Source organism: Natator depressus, chromosome 17, assembly GCF_965152275.1.
Source record: "Natator depressus isolate rNatDep1 chromosome 17, rNatDep2.hap1, whole genome shotgun sequence".
NCBI classification, from domain to species: Eukaryota; Metazoa; Chordata; order Testudines; family Cheloniidae; genus Natator; species Natator depressus.
The window spans coordinates 5778484-5795984 of NC_134250.1; the positions used below are offsets into that span (position 1 = coordinate 5778484).

Sequence of the window (17501 nt, forward strand, 5' to 3'; positions counted from 1 at the left end):
CTTTAAAAAATCACTGAGTTTCTTACAAAGTCAGTTACTTATCCTGTGCTCTGTTTACAAACATTTAAAAGGTAAAGTTTGAAATATGAACCCCCTATCCCTCTTCTTCCCCCCCTCCCCCCATAAACCTCTTCAGGAAAAGATTTTCTAAATGAAAGGCACTCCCCTAGAGAAGAATTCGTGTGTCTCGCAGCATATCCTATCTTTATTTAGGACTCTAAATGAACTAAGTGGAAGATAATTCCAGAACCAGATGTTTTGCCAAACGCTCCCTGCTGCCATACCCCTCCTATTTTAAAGTAGAGGGCTTTCATCATTTTACCAGTCAGTCCAAAGATCCACTACCGCCTTTGAGCTTGCAGAAGATGCATTATCTTGTGTGCCTGAAATTTCATGTGTTTAAAATGCCACACCTACTTCAGACGCAACTCTGCACTGCAATAAGCTGACATGGCAACTCTATTCCAAGCATGTCAGTTTTGATGTGTTGTCACTTTTAAGAACCAGTGTGGAACAATATCTCACTTTACATAGGATACAAACTAGTCCTCAAATCACCAAGACTTTTGGTTACTAGTGATTTGGGCTTGATTTAAACTAACATCATTTATGTATCCTTTTGCCAGTCCCTGAGCCGTCCACTCCCTACATAGTTACTCGCTATTTAAAATGAAAAAGTGAACAACAATATTACTAGTATATGAATTTTGTAACTGTTTTGTATTATAGTCTGCATTTTGTTTGATCTTTCATCACATAGGCTAATAACTTCCATGGGTTGGGAGCCTGAGGCACTACATACAATAGTGGCCAAAGTGGATAGGGAAGACCTGGTATGGCTAGAGCATGAACAGGTGCAAGACCGATGTGTCACAAAGTCTGGTTAATCAAATAGCTATCTGCATATATCATAGTTGTTAGTATACTTACTGCTATTCAAATAGTAATAAAGATATTTTTACAGACCTAGTCAACAAATGGATGGACTGATAGGACGTATCCTTCCTCAGCACTAGCACTGACTTTACCCTCTTGTTTGTTTTTGCCAGTGTGTGTTCCTAGCTCTCTCTCTCCCTACTTACAGTTAAGGTTAGGACAGAAATGTCTTTTATTTGCCTGTAAAGCAGGATGCTGTATAAATAACTGAATCAAACAGCTGGAATAGTTAGTTGTCTTTATACTTAGTACAATGCAAAACCAAGTAAACTTAAATATATTGAACAAGATAGTGGGCCTGTCTATACATGTGGACCTCAGTTGTGCAGAGGAAATAATGAGTATTTAAGGGGGGGGAAAGCCATCAACACAAACCCCTTAACTTACAGAAGCAAATCATAGCCTGTCTGCCCCAGCGTGGAACACTTAAGCATTTCAGACCAAAGTCCCACAAGATGTCACTGCAACCTAATATGGCAAATGACTGACTGCGAGGACCTGGCGCAAGTGGCAGCAATTACAAATCAACTCCAGCTCTGCAAGGCTGTGAGGCCAGGAGGCTCGCGATGGATGAGTGTCACCCCCTGCACTCAGTGACGGCCCAGCACTGCCTTGCGCTGTACAATTCTTGTGGGGGCCCGGCCCCAGGCTGTGCTACCTCGCCCTGACCTTGCAGGCCCAGAGGGTGGTGAAGGCAGGTCCCGGCATTAGCCTGCTGTGACCCAGCACGGCCCAGTGCTGTGAAGACTCCCTGGCCGAGTGGGGGCAGGGCCAGTGTGTCGATGTGGCCCTGATGCTAGCACACCTTGGCCATTATGGTCTCAGCCTCAGGGGAGGAGCCCCTCCCCTGCCGGAAAAGGAGACTGGGCGGGGCAGGGACCAGGACCAGCCTTTGCGCTTGGTTACCTAGGCAACTAAAGAAACCTGCTGGGCACCAGTATGGCCCTCCGTGATTGGCTCCAGCAGTGAGGGCGGAGGCGGGAGCTCGTTGGCCGACGAGGCTGCTGATTGGCTGCGGCGGAGCGCCTTCCTGTCGGCTGTGATTGGTGTGTGGAAGCTTTCGGGGGGGGCTCGGCTGAGCTGGAGGCGGGAAGGCTCGAAGAAACTGACGCGCGGGTGGAGTTGCCCCCGGCTCTCTGAGGTAACCGGCCCGGGCAGTTGGGGCGGCCTCCCACCACACCCTGGACACTGGCCGGGAGGCGTGGCCAGCTACCGGCGGGGAGGGGGGCTGCATTCAAAATGGAGGCGGGGCGGGCGTTCGCTGTGAGGGGGCTGTGGGAGACCGACTTCCTTCCCCCGGGGGGGAGCTATGGGAATCCCCCCTTCCTCCGGCCTGGGGAGAGCTCACGGCGATGGGCCCCTTGTGCGGGTTGGGGGGACGTATGTAGCGCCCCAGCAATAGCTCCCCTGGGTGGGGGGGGTGTCGTATGGGGGAGACCCCTGGGTACATCTCCCCTCTGGTCAGGGACCTGGGGGAGACCCCTGTCATCTTCCTGTTGCTGGGTTGAGGAGTGTGTAGGAGGGTCTCTCTCCACCCCTATTTGCCCTTTTTTTAAGTGGGGGAAAGTGTGCGAAGAAAATAAAGAATAGAAAAAAAAACCAACCCCCCCCCCAAACAGACGTGTTATTCCTCCCCCCCACCCCACCTATGTCACGGACACAAAACTTTTCACTGGCGCGTCAATATCGATACAAAACTTCTTACTGTTTGTAAATAGCAAAAACAAAAATATCAGCAGAGACTGGGGCTAAATAAGCTGGGGACCAGCGTCCTGATAGGTTCGTTCCCCTTCCTGCGTCCCTCTCCCTGAATTTGTCTATTTAGAGCTAAAGCTCTTCTGATAGGGACCTTGTTTTCTCGCATAAAGCAAGTTTAGCAAACTTTGGGCACAATACAAATAATTGTTTTTGCTTCAGAGGGACCCAATGCCTTTCTGAGTATATCTGAGGGAAATTTTTCTAAACCTGGGACAGGTGACTGTCCCTTTTTCGGGGGCCAGGGTAGGTTAGGTTGTAATTTGAGGGTAACGGTCCTCTCTTTTTTTGGTAGGTAGAGTCCTTCCTGCGAGATTGTTTATGATGGTGCTGCGTATACCAATCGTTATGATGGCCTTTTGATGGTGGTCCACTGAGACTGTGACCTTTCAGTTAGGGAATTCATCAGTGAAAGGGATGTTGCTAAATTTGGTCCCAAATTTTAACTTTTTGTAAAAAGAAGTTTTTTGTATAACCTATGACCTGTGGGAATTGTTTTCTCAACCTTAAAAAAATATAGTGAAGAGTTATTTTTCAACAAGCTACTCTATATTTCCCCTCAGTGTTTGAAATCCAAACATTGCAGCTTTTGAGCATGAAACTGACTATATACCATTTTCAACTTTTACTTTTCATTGTCCAAAGTGAGAGATGTGCAAAAAGTTATCACTGTAAATAGTGACAGGTAAATTATATTTTCTCTTTTAATAATTACATTATTAATAACCTAGATAAGAAATGTTTATTTAAAACATTTGATTTTTAAACTTATAGCGTCCCTTTTAATGTTTATAAATTGCTATAACTATGGAAAATCTTATCTGGAAACCATTCTCAGCCATATCACCACAGGATGCACTGTCTTGGTGTTCTAGCTAACTAGTAAAACTGAGGAACTGATTGCTTGTGATTATTAAAGATCCTGAAGTGTTATTCACAGGAGTTGGGGTGCTAAACCAATATCCTGGCCAAAGTCCAGTTGGAGTGATTTTATTCCAAAAGGTAATACATATAGTATGTTAGTAATTATTATTATATCACTTAAATTACTGAAAAGTCATCAGATGGTAATAACTTGCTGTCATTACTAAGGTGGGCTAAATTTGAACTGGTGACCTATAGGTGTAAAGCACTATATTCCCACCATAGCCAATATCCTGAACCACCTAGTCCCCAAATCACCTTAACAGTTTATACTCAGTTTTATCTGGTGCCTTATATTGTTTGCAGATTTCTGATAGCTGCTGAGGTAGAACTGATTTGTCAACATTTTTCGTTTTTATTGCAGACATAAATTTGAAATAAATAAGGGAAAAGAAACCTGACAATGTCTTTGGTCGTGTCAGAATATACCATTGGTGGGGTGAAGATTGTCTTTCCTTGCAAGGCTTACCCTTCACAGCTTGCTATGATGAATGCAGTAAGTAGACTTGTCATTAAAATCTATTGGTTTAATAGTTTATGTAGTGTTATAATTTTGAACCTGTAGTAAATTAAAAGTTTAAAAGGGAATTTTAGATATGAATTCAGAACCTCCAGTATCTCCAGTGTTTCCATTACAATACAAGCAACAACATCCCGTATTTGCATATATGTGAGGGAGAGCTCAGTTATATTTTTGGAGTATTAGGGTGAATACACACTCCTAAACGTTTATACTAAATATCTTGTTAAATAGGTGTGCACGTGCCTATTTAACTAGAGATTATGTATTAAAATCATTATTTGATATTGCAAATGCAGAAGGAGAAGGCTTCAGCAAAATGCCTGCTATCTTTTGATCAAAAGATACAGTACCAACCCAGTAAGTTTTCATTTTATTGATGGAATAGATGTTTTATCTTCCACATATTACATTTAAAACTTAAATTATGACAAGGAAGTATTTAATGGCCTGCCATCATTCTTTGCTCCTATGACATTAAGGATAAACAGATTCTGACTTGGGCCTGATCTACAGTAAAAGGTTAGGTTGACCCAGCTACATCGCTCAGCAGTGTGAAAACTCTACATCCCTTAGCAACGTAGTTAAGATGACCTAACCTCGGTGTAGATAGTGCTAGATTGACAGAAGAATTCTTCATTTACGTAGCTACCGCCTCTCAGGGAGGTGGATTACTTATGCCAATGGGAGAATCCCTCTCATTGGCAGAGGTTGTGTCTACAATGAAGCACTATAGCTGCAGCGTTTCACTGTGTAGACAAGCCATTGATCAGGTGTTGCTGCTATATGGGAAAGTAGTCGACAATCCCATCTGAGTCACTACTGAACCTATGTTCCAGAATAGTGAGAGGTGTTGCAAATGTCTGTAGTTAAGAGAAAACCAAGACCTAATGACCACTTGTGGTCCTGTGAGATTTTTTTTTTTTTTTTTCAAAAGTATGAACTTTTGAGGACCTCATCGAATTCCATTTAGGAAATTACTTTCAGCTTGCCTTTAAAAAAAATAATCCCTGTGGTGTCATCTGGAGATGTTCTTCATTTTCTTTCTTAGTTACTGTCTTGTTGCTGACACAGAAGATTACTGCACTTCGCTGATGGGAGTGTGATAAATATATATTTACACTCCTTCCCCTCCCAAAGAGACAACATGAACGTTTACTTGTTAATTCTTCTGAGCTATTAACTTTTTATTTTTTCTTTACAGATTGTTAAGGGGTTAAATTCCAGGCAACATTGTTTGTTGGAGAGCCCCACAGGAAGTGGTAAAAGTTTGGCGTTACTTTGTTCTGTATTATCATGGCAGCAGTCTCTGCATGGTAAGTTATCTCACAATGCCTATATGCCCAGTTTCAATTAGCAAGGATTGTCTGCATTAATAAATAAATTAGGTCTGTGGATAACCTCAGAAATCTAGTTTCAGGAATGGACCCAAATCTCCTTGTCAGTCCTTATGCCAATGGTTGGTGCCAGCTTTATGGACAATCAAGATAGTAGACCTAATCAGCGTTATTTTCATATTAAAATGGATATGGCTTTGAATGTTATATTAAGGTGGCAATATAAGTATCAGGATAGTTAAAGAAAATGTTTTTGGTTATCTGAAATTGTGAACTGGAAAATGTGTGTGTTCCAGCTCTGTAAATTATTGTAATTGTTTTTAACTATTATTCTTTATTGAGTTTTCATAGTATGCTTAGTCTATACAATACATAGAGGAAGATGGAGTCCCTAACCAAAAGGCTTATAATCTAAGTAAAATACACAATACAGACTACACCCATAATTTACTAACGGACCAGATCAAAGTGCAAGCCCAAATTAGTACATAGTAATATTAATAAGTCTCCCTCTGTTTACTGTTTGAAAGACTTTGTGCTGCCTTCACTGGGGAAAACTGAGTTTACATGTGTTTTCTTTATGTAGTGGAGATAATGTCCTTATTTCTGGCTAGGACTCAAAACCTGCTAAATTAGGGAATTTTTCAGTTTTTCTTATACTAGCGTACAACCTTGTATACTATGGGTCAGTATGGCTTGTATACCCATTCAGAGGAACTGTGATGGATCTTATCTATATATGTGCATCTTTTTCCTTCCTGTATAATGCTTACTCTATTGATTAAGATTGTGGTTAGTATTAACTCAAAGGGCCTGTTGTACTTTTTTTGTAGCTGAATGGGTAGGGTTTCTGTAAATGACTTCCATATATCTGTTTTGTAAAGTTGTGCAACTGTCGTGGGCCCAGTGACTACAAGCTATAGCTCCGACAAAATCTACTGTTATCTGATTTTTTCCTACAGTACAGAGAGAGTCTATTTCTGCAATATGGCTCTGTTGTTATGCTTTTATAACAGAAGATGAATGACTTTCTCCTGTCCTGTTTTTAGAGAAGTCACTGGATGAGTTCTCATGTGAAAAGGAGTGCAAAAAACCAGAGACTTCATTGCCGTGTCACTGTAGATGCCATTCGCAGGCTGTGGCTAATGACGCTACTGCAGATGTGAGCCGAGGTGCTTCTTGTTCTTTCACTACTTGTAAAGCAGCAACCTCCGTAAAAAGTGAAACACCATCAACAGACAAAGGTAACTTTCTGTTTTTGTGGGGGGAGGGGGGTGGACATCTCCTATGGATATTCAAGTTTTGGGTTCTCATGTCTCCTATGATTGCTAATGCCACACAAGTCAATAACTTATCAAGAGTGCTTCATCATGCTTTCACCCTCCATCTTTTTTCTGGGTCATTAATGGCTCCTGGCTTTAAAGTTCCCCCTTTCTTCCAAGTTTCCAAATCAAAAATATGTCATAGGATAGCCCTACAGGTGAGCGTGTTTATGGTCTCTTATGCTCAGTAGTGGTTGCAAGTGTTCTCCTGCATTGCTTCTTACTAGTTTGAAGTTCAGGAGCCTATAGTCAGCTCCCCATCAGGTCGCTAGCACTGCACTATAGTCCAGTCTACCAAAAGAAACCTTGACGCAGAAACGAGTACCTTTATAGTTTTTACTACCTGTTGAATATTAAGTTCTGGAATTTGGAATGCAGGGGAAGTAGATAATTGGTAGTTTGTGTTCTGGGAACACCCTCATTTGAATCCTCCTCTTCTTTTCCCTTTGTGATTCACAGGACCACTAGTTCTGGAAATTTCAGTGGAGGAGTACTACTGTGCTTTTGCAATGAAGTATTTTACCCATGGCTCTTGCTATTGAGTGTTACCCACTACATCCATGTGATCTTGCCAGTTTTTCTCAGTAGCAAGTACCAGGGTCATTGTATAAATACATGCTATTTTTTTTTTTCTTTTGGTCCTGGCCTTCGGTGTAAAAGTCAGCTTTAAATTGCACTTCTCCCTGAAAGTGTTTTGCCCATTGTTGTAAAAGGATACACTTAAGATTGCTTTAAGTGAAAGAGTGGCCAGGAGGGGGGAATTTTTCTGATTATTTTTCTCATTTTGTTTTCTTTATGCATTTGACAGCACTCTTACGTGGTCAATTGGCAGCATTTTTCTCTGTTATTACTTGGCACAGGGAGTAGAAGAGCATTGAGAAAATATGAAGATGTGATTTGTAAAACCATAAATTGGCAGGGGACTAGAACAAGTGTAGTACCTGAAAATACTTTTTCCTTTTAAAAAAAAAAACAAAAACAAAACTAGATTTCAAGTTGGTGGTATCCCTTTAAATAATAATAATAAACAAACCTGACTGACACAGATGAGAGATTTATTGGAATAAGGTTGCCATCCCTGGTTTCTCATATAATTTCTGTGCTAAGTACACAAGTAACAAACTCTTAGATAAAATCTCAGGAAAAACTTCCGAAGTGTAAGAACAGTAGGACAATTGAACAGACTGCCTAAGGAGATTACTTGGCAACAGGGAGTAGAAGAGCATTGAGAAAATATGAAGATGTGATTTGTAAAACCATAAATTGGCAGGGGACTAGAACAAGTGTAGTACCTGAAAATACTTTTTCCTTTTAAAAAAAAACAAAAAAAAACAAAACTAGATTTCAAGTTGGTGGTATCCCTTTAAATAATAATAATAAACCTGACTGACACAGATGAGAGATTTATTGGAATAAGGTTGCCATCCCTGGTTTCTCATATAATTTCTGTGCCAAGTACACAAGTAACAAACTCTTAGATAAAATCTCAGGAAAAACTTCCGAAGTGTAAGAACAGTAGGACAATTGAACAGACTGCCTAAGGAGATTGTGGAAGCTCCTTCGTTGGAGGTTTTCAAAAGGAGGCTGGACAGCCATCTGTCTTGGATGGTTTAGACACAACAAATCCTGCATCTTGGCAGGGGGTTAGACTAGATGACCCGTGCGGTCCCTTCTAACACTGGTTCTGTGATTCTATCTACATTTGGTAGTTTGTGAGACTACATCGTTGTAAATCAGGTTGTATAGGGAATACTGGGAAACAAGTTTAGAGGAAACAGACTTGTACATAAATTAAATAAAGGATCAGTGTAATTTTTCTGTAATTCGATATTTCCTTGATTGAAGGTTTTTTTTCTATTGCAGTCTAATCTTTCTTCATGCCCAATTCTACAATGAAGCCACATTCCTCTGTTACTGATGGCAATCTGTTGCCGTTTCAATGATTTTGCTGTTACAGTTCAGCATTATGATTTTAGTCATAGGTGCCAACGCCACGAAAAAAAATAGTGGGTGCTTAGCACCCACCAGCCATCCGCTGATCAGCTGTTTGGAGGCAGGCAGGCAGGCAGGAGGCGCTGTGGGGAGGACAGAGTAGGGGTGGAAAGAGGCGGGCGGGTCCTTAGAGGAAACGGTGGAGCGGGTGTGGAGCCTCGCAGCAGAGGAGGGAGGAGCCCCAATCTGGAAAGAAGAAAGTCAGTGCCTATGATTTTTAGTAGAAGGATGTGACCTATGAACAGGATATAATCATTGCTGTTTCAAAGTAAAAATTTCTTCTGGTTAGCCACAATAGCAGGGACAATGACAGAAGATCAATGGAAAGTTAAGAGATACGTTTAGATATAAGAAACTTTAAAGCTTCATCTGCTGTGACAGACCCTTTAAAAATATTGTAAGGATTAAATAGCTGGTCTTGTGAAGTGCTGAGTGCCCCCAATTCCCATTCAGTTCAGCACCCTGCCAGTTTAGAACCCTTACTGTTTGTTCTTCTAACAAGATTCACTACCAAATTAAACAAAAACCCTTTGTTTTATCATCATAGTTCTATATTTAATATCATTTGTTGAGAAAACATAACTCACAGTTGACTAATTCCTGACATTGATAGATAAAATTTATCTTTTTCTGGTTAAGGTTTATAGATGGCACAAAAGATCAGTACCCTGGTAGGTATGTTCCCTCAGCAAAAAAATAAACCAGACACATTCTTTTTAAATGTGAGGTTAATATGATTGTCATTTTAAAATGGTGTGGGTTATTTTAAACTACAGAACTCCCCCTATATATATATATATATATATATATATATATATATATATAATTATAAACTTATATAATTTTTTAAAAGTCAATCATTTTTATTACTTGTTTAATAATTTACATCTTCAAAGCATTTTGCCAACAATTTAATTTAAAATATATTTATTCCTTATCAATATAGCCAAAATCAATTTTAGAAGGGAAACTAATAGCTAGTGCAGTGCTTGTTATGTTTCTTCTGTTAGGAGGCCTCCCTTAGCCCAACCATTTTTTCCATGTCACATAGTAGTAAAATACTAAATTAATGATTCTTCCTATATAAATTTGACTGCATTGTAATAAGGGAAGATGGGGTCTAGAAATGTCTACCAGTATTATAGTCCACCTTGAGTCTAAACTATTTTTTCTGAATAAGTTTTATGAGTGGAAATGTTATTTACATTTATTTAATATACTTTTAGTAATGAATACTCCTGCTACAGAACATAATGCAAAAGTCACACTGTCTTCAAAATTATCTGCAAAGAAATGGGCATCTTTACATGCAGATGAAAATGACGACTTTCAAGTAGACAGGAAAAGGATACGTTTATTAGAAACTGAGCAGCAGGTGAGTAAAGTTTATTGGCAATAAAATAATCCAGGCATAGCTGAACAAGGTTGTCAAATATCAATATTTCAGTGCTAGAATTAGAGATTACTTGGTCATGTCACAGCCATAAATTAGATTATTACTTTTTTTCTTCATTTTTACTATTACTTGTTACAAAGGAATCCATTGTTGTATTCGATTTTCACAATAACTTGTCATGCAGATAAATTACTTGGTGCATGCTAGTACATGGAGAATTTAAACACTCTGTCTCTCTGAAACCTACTCACCAACAGTTGCTCTTAAACGTTAAGTCAAAGAAAAGAATGCTTAGGCATGAAAATGCCCTTCCACATATGTGCTAAAAATCTAATATACATTATAATGCCTCTTGATATCCTGCCAAATTCTTATCACTAGCTTTTTACATGGGATGAAATTTCTCTAAAGTTTTTGTTTCATTGTCAATATTGGTATTACAAGTGCCTTAATTTTTTTTATATTACTGAGGTGCACTCTAGTCATCATTGTATTGTGTTTTAATATTGTATCAGAGAACTGCTTTTAACTTTTTTGAAGAGTAATTATCTCCGGGTAGATTTTTTCCTTGCCATTCATATTATGGATGTTTCTGTTGTGTGTCTGTACAGTAATTATACTAGTTTTATCAAAACATATAACAATGGGAAATAATACAAGAAGATATTCAGTAGATGAGACCTAATCACTGATATCTATGTCATTAATAACTAAAGAAAAACTAAGTAGCGGTGGAGGATTCTATTTATTTCATATACTATTCATTTTTCTGCTGGCAATTTCAGCAATAGAACCAGCTGCTGCATTTATAAATTATACAATATCTTTTTTTGCCTATTGGTTGCAAATTTTGTTGGCAATTTAGGATATTTGAAGCTCACCTTATCCCCCACCATTCTCTTCTGTAGTCATTTCTTCCTTTGCCATGGATGTCTTTCTAGTCTGGCGTAATGTATCATAGAAACTTGTAATAATTTATATAATAATTTTCAGTAACTTTCATTTGTAACACGACCTCCTCTTCTTGGCCCCCATCCTGCATTGGAATCTGCTACTACAGGTACCTATGCCCAGATACCTGTTTAAATCAGTAGGACTTAGGCCACAATCTTACAAAGAGGTGTAGATCCTAATTCTGCAAGAAATGTGTCCGGTTTCTATGATTAACAAGTACATTAACATAAACATACATTTTCATCTTTGAAACTAGATGTAAATTTTGCTTACCAAAGTCGTTGTGTGACTGGGGAAGGTGGTGGTGGTGGTATAGTTTTATTTCACTAACTGTTTTGTCCAAGGAAGGCTCAATAAAATATCACTCCAAAATGATAGAAATTGTTCATATTCATTTATTGCTTTTATTTAACAAAACAAAATGATTTTTTTTAAAAAAGGTGTTATTAAGCTGTATATTTGTCTTGATAACCAAGATGTATAAATGTTATAGTAACTTTTCTTAAATTATTAATTTTTGGTTAGCTTACGTTAGATGTGGTTAAACTGATGTGTATTAACAATGCACTGAGTTTCTGAAACAGGCACAGAATGAAGAAAAAATTAAAATTATTACAGTAACGTTTGACCACTAGTTTAGCTCTGATTTAATGCCACACCTTTGCCTGTTGTCCATTTGAGTGTTGCATGTTTTCCTAACAGGTAAGAAAACGTCATTGTTTTGCAAAAGGAGTGCAGTTTGTCGATGCTTTGGAAGTTTATCAACAGCGAAGAAATGGGGAACTGACTGTTCACTCAGAAAAAATTGCTGCTTTCTCTCCAAAAACAGTAAGTAGCATGGGTCTTGTAGGACATTTATTAGTTCAAGAAACAAAGACAAATTTTGTTGCTATAAAGAAATTGTGCATGAAAGGCCAGTTTAGAAGATGATTTTCAGAAAGCATCCTGCTGCATCAGGATCTGGTATCTTGAAGTTATTTTGCTGACTCATCCCATGATACAGTCTAGAAAGGACTGGAGGGACAGTCTTCTGGTAAAAGTCTGCAACTCTGGAATGCCCTTTCCTCTCACTTTTAGTCTGAGTACTTCTGTGGAATCCTTTTGGGCAAGACTGAAGACTTTTTTGTGTCACTTTTTGTTTGTGTGCTGGAGGTAGGATGTTTCTGTCTTGTCTTGCTTTTATCTGAAAAAGTAGCACACTTAAAAACATAAGAAATTGCCATGTTGGGTCAGACCAATGGTCCATCTTGCCCAGTATCCTGTCTTCCAACAGTAACTGGTGCCAGATGCTTCAGAAGGAGTGAACAGAACAGCTCAGTTTATTGAGCGATCCATCCCCTGTCGTCCAGTCCCAGCTTCTAGCAATCAAAGGTTTAAGGACATCCAGAAAATGGGGTTGCGCCCCTGACCACCTTAGCTAATAGCCATTGATGGACCTATGTTCCATTAACTTATCTAATTCTTTTTTGAACCCTGTTATACTTTTGGCCTTAACAATATCCCCTGGCAATGGGTTCCATAGGTAGACTGTGCATTGTGTGAAGAAGTACTTCTTTATGTTTGTTTTAAACCTGCTGCCTGTTAATTTGATTGGATGCCCAATGGTTCATGTGTTGAGTAAAGGTGTAAATAACACTTCCTTGTTTACTTTCTCCACAACATTCATTACTTTATAGACCCCTATCATATACCCCCTCAGTCATCTCTTTTCCAAGATGAACAGTCCCAATCTCTCTTTAATCTCTCCTCATATGGAAGTTGCTCCATACCCCTAATCATTTTTGTTGCTCTTTTCCATACCTTTTCCAATTCTCTGTCTCGTGGCATTATGAAATTTTCTGTCTTATTATCTATCCCTTTCCTAATGGTTCCTAACATTGTTAGCTTTTTTGATTGTTGCTGCACATTGAACAGACGTTTTCAAAGAAATATCAATGATGTCTCCAAGATCTCTCTTCTTTAAGTGGTAACAGCAAATTTAGATCACATAATTTTGTTTGTATAGTTGGGATTATGTTTTCCAAAGTCCATTGCTTTGCATTTATCAACACTGACTTTCATCTCCCATTTTGTTGCCCAGTCACCCAGTTTTGTGAGATCCCTTTGTAACTATTCGTGGTCTGCTTTGGACTTAACTATCCTGAGTAATTTTGTATCATCTGCAAACTTTGCCAACGTGCTGGTTACCCCTTTTTACAGATCATTTATGAATATGTTGAACAGCACTGATCCCAGCACAGATCCTTGGGGCACTATGAAAACTGGCTGTTTATTCCTACGCTTTGTTTCCTATCTCTGAACCAGTTACTGATCCATGAGAGAACATTCACTCTTACTCCTTCACTCCTTGCTTTGTTTAAGAGCCTTTGTTGAGGGATCTTGTTGAAAGCTTTCTGAAAGTTCAATTACACTGTATCACCCTTATCCGTGTTTATTGACAGCCTGAAAGAATTCTGATGGATTGGTGTGGCATGATTTCCCTTTACAGAGCTGTGTAGGCTCTTCCCCCAACAAATCATGTTCATCTGTTTGTCTGATAATTGTTGTGTGTCTGATAAAACTTGTTTTGTAAAGGGGCACAGGTACCTAAAAAGTTAAAATGGATTACTATTTTCTAACATTGTTACAAATTGTCACTTTTCCTAGCAGAACTTGCAAGAAAATGCAAGTTTCTTAAAGGAAGCAGACTCAGAAATATGCAGTGGTATTTGCAGAATTCCCCACTGGAAATCTGTTGCAGTTTTTGGTGTTTGAGTTTTCTTCACTTTATTCGGAGGGAGGTGGTGCAGGGTAGGGAAGTAACAACAACGTTGTTCAAGCTAAACCAAAATAAAAGGAATATGAGACATATTCCTAAAGACAGTCCTACAGGGCTGATGCAGGAAAGTTGGATCACGTCAATGATATATGAGGCTACTTAACGGCCTTTTTAAAACTTCCCAAGGACACTCTCTTTCTCATTTGTTTTGTGGACTTTTAAGTAATTCCCAAGTAATATACATCTCCAGGTAATCCAGCACTAGAATAAAATATAGTCATTTGCATTGCATAGTGTATTAAAATCCGATAAAAGAATCAGTCCGTCTTTGGAAACACCCCTGAGCTGATGACCAGCTCCAGTTTTTTCTGTCTGATACACACTCTGACCCTTTGTATACATCTTTCTGAACACTGACTTAAATTTTTTTTTTTATTTTAACTGTACACTTCTGGGTCCAGTTTGCATCTGCCTTTTTGAACTACAAAACAACCCAAAAGTTGTAATACTAATTTAAAATACTGGTAGTTAATTATTTTCTTTTTTTACAAAAGAGAACCAGTACTCTTGTTCATTTTTAATGGGCAGTAATATTATGGTTTTGGAAAGCTTCAGAGGTTTTCAAGTGGCACTTTTAAATGCCTCATGCCACTGAAATTCAGTTGGCATTGTGAAATCTGAAGGCCAGCAGAGTGTGCTGTTGGTTTTCAAATAAAAATCTTTTCTTGCTTTATTGACCTTCACATTTGAAGGAGACAGTGTTGTGGATTTGCATAAAAAAATTGAAAGATGGGTTAGGGTTAGGGTTCTAGAATTTTTTATAAGTAGTGACAGTAACTAAGAATTTGTAGTGTTTGAGAAGCATTTTGCAACTCGTTTTTAAGGTAATTTACTACTTATTTTAAAATAATTTTAAAAAACCACACTGAATAAGAGAATTATCTATTATCTTTCACATCAGAAGGACATCTATATTACTTTTGGGTTAACATTTGAGCAGTGCATTATAATATGCCATCTATAGGCCTCGTCTTGCAAATGCTTACAGAAATAATGCTTACTACCTGAATAACTTTGTTGACGTATGGAAGGCTACTCGAGCAATAATAATGAAGCCGAGAAACTTTGGGCCCATGTTTGTGGCTATGGTTTCCAGATTTGGTAACAATTTGCGTAGTCTTACTCTTGGGAGTTGATGAGGTGTGATACATTATGCCTATAGTCTTTTGGGGTGGTGCAAAAGCTAGTATTGGATTACAAATTTGGCACCTCCTAAAGTCAGGAAAAGTAAGATCATCTAAAACAAGACAGAGGATGTGTTTGGGATTAACAGTGAAGGGGGAAAATTCATGGGTGCAAAGCTTGAAGACCTATTTGGACACATCTTATGTAATATAAAAAGAAACCATAAAGACTTCAGTAAATGTATTTTGGCATGGTAAATGTGAAAAACTTTCTCTCATTGTACTTTTCTGGGAATGTCATTGGCACTGGGAGCAAATACTGTAATTTTTGTGTTCTATTCCTGAAAGAACAAAGATGCACCCTATGAAGTTGGTCTCATTAAGTCTTTTGAAATTCTTAAGTTTGCAAGACACAGGGGTCTCAGATTTTAAAGTCTCTGTTTAACTTCTGTTTAAGTAATTGTTGGTTTTAAAATAATTTATAATCTAGTTCACAATTGTCACCTTGAATAAAGAGTTTGATTAATTTAGTTCAGGACTATGGAAGGCAAGAAAAAAATGGTGAACTAAGTTAGATAATGAATGGGTGCACAATAGCAGCATTATTAACTAATTAAGTATTAAAATGCCAAGCTTTAAAAAATAAAATTAATATGGAAAATGAGGCATCCATATCAGGTGATGGGGTTTTTAGAGGACACAAAAGGGTGAAATGCTCTCTAGTAGAAGGATTCCAAAAATTTGAGAATTATGTAATTGTGTTGTAGCACATCATATTTCTGGATAAATGTATCAACTTTTCCTCCACATTTCTTACGGTTCTTCTAGAAATCAAAAGCGAAAAAAACAAATTCTGAAGCTGCTTCGAAGTCTGTATGTGGGCTCAAAGTTTGAGACTATATGTATATTTTGAAATCTAGGGTGCAGCTCTGTACTACTTCAGAAATAGAGTCCTTTATGGTTGTTTAAAACAGATGATATTTGAATTTGCCACTATATCTGACTAGACTTCCAGTATAGTTTTATCTTTCAATTTAACAGATATCTAATTTCCTTGTTGCTTTTGTGGGAAGGGCTGTAGTTGTGGAAATTTGCAGGATTGAGGGTATGTGGAACAATTTCTCTTCCTCGTTTATATAATTGTGCTAAAAATAATTAATGGTATAAGTAGTAGCTATCAGCTGTGAATGAGAAGTTGCAATCTATTTTTAGAGAGATATTTGTGTTAATGGTAACAGTAGTGATAGATACTATAATGAATAGGAAGAGGGTGGTCTCTTCAAAAATATTGGCATAAAAATAACAGAATGTTTTATGATGGCAAGAAAAGGAAGTGTAAACTATTCCTTGATAAACAGTATTATTTATTTAGAGAATAAATAATATTACACGATGCCTTACAATAGGTAGAATGTACCACACAAATGATGATATCTCTGCTCCAAAGAGCTAAAAATATAAAGGCATATGCAAGTAAAGTACATAGCAAACAAATTGACAAATGGTCATTATAGCATCTTCTGAAATAGCTACAGATGTTGGTAAAGAAACATCTGCATCAAATATTATAATAAAAGCACATGGAAACTGAGAACATTTCTTCCATAACTATCGGTGTATACAGATCACAATTGCTTGGGAAGATGCTGATGATTGTTCCACCAAGTAGCAACACACATACACTTACCCTTTTATTTCCTTACATTCAGGCAATAAGGGATACCATTCAAACCCCCAGGGCACTGTAAGGCTAAAAACACAGTTGAGAACCTCTGATCATATAAGAGTGAGATTATCAAGCAGTAAACCCCTTTTGCCCTTATGATCTTTCAAGTTATACATGTGGATTAATTAATGTGAAGTCTGCAGAAATTTAATTAACTCCTTTTTTGAACAGCCAGTTAAGATGCTCCTTGAATCACAGATGTTTTGCAGTACAGAATTCTGTGAAAACTGCTTAATGTAATTGATTGGGTGGTTAATGAAATGTTGAAAATGTTTCAAAACAAGTTAGGATAGGGGTGTGTGTGTGTGTGTGTGTGTTTTGTTTGAAAGATGATTTGCCTAATGAGAATCTAAATCTCAAATCTGGTTGGCTAACAAGACCATGTGGCTTATTTTCACTACATAAAATATATTTTTAATTAACCTGCATTTGGCAGGCTGCTAATCACACACAATTCAGAATCCTGGGTATTTTAGTAGACTAGAATATCTGACCTGTGGCTGAAAAATGGTTATTTATGTATATTCTTGTTACACAGTCCTCCAGGTAACTGAGCAGAGCCAGAAGAATTTAGAAATGTAGTAGACGAAACAGACAGAATGGTTAGATCACTCTTTCTCCTCCCTGCCACTTGGCATTTACAGGGGAACTAACATGGGAGGCCAGATTTCCTTTCAGCCTCAGCTCAGGCATAGTG

The 17501-nt window shown here is 38.2% G+C and overlaps 1 protein-coding gene across 1 annotated transcript in view; it reads left to right on the top strand.

The window, feature by feature from the left end:
• Positions 1-1975: 1975 nt before the first annotated feature.
• BRIP1 (BRCA1 interacting DNA helicase 1) overlaps positions 1976-17501 on the top strand; it is a 118041-nt gene continuing 102515 nt past the window's right edge. The window contains exons 1-6 of the mRNA XM_074974639.1: positions 1976-2077; positions 3980-4111; positions 5340-5451; positions 6522-6716; positions 10013-10161; positions 11839-11964. Coding sequence (XP_074830740.1) covers positions 4019-4111; positions 5340-5451; positions 6522-6716; positions 10013-10161; positions 11839-11964 — 675 coding nt within the window. The 5' untranslated portion in view covers positions 1976-2077; positions 3980-4018. The remainder of the gene's footprint in view (positions 2078-3979; positions 4112-5339; positions 5452-6521; positions 6717-10012; positions 10162-11838; positions 11965-17501) is intronic.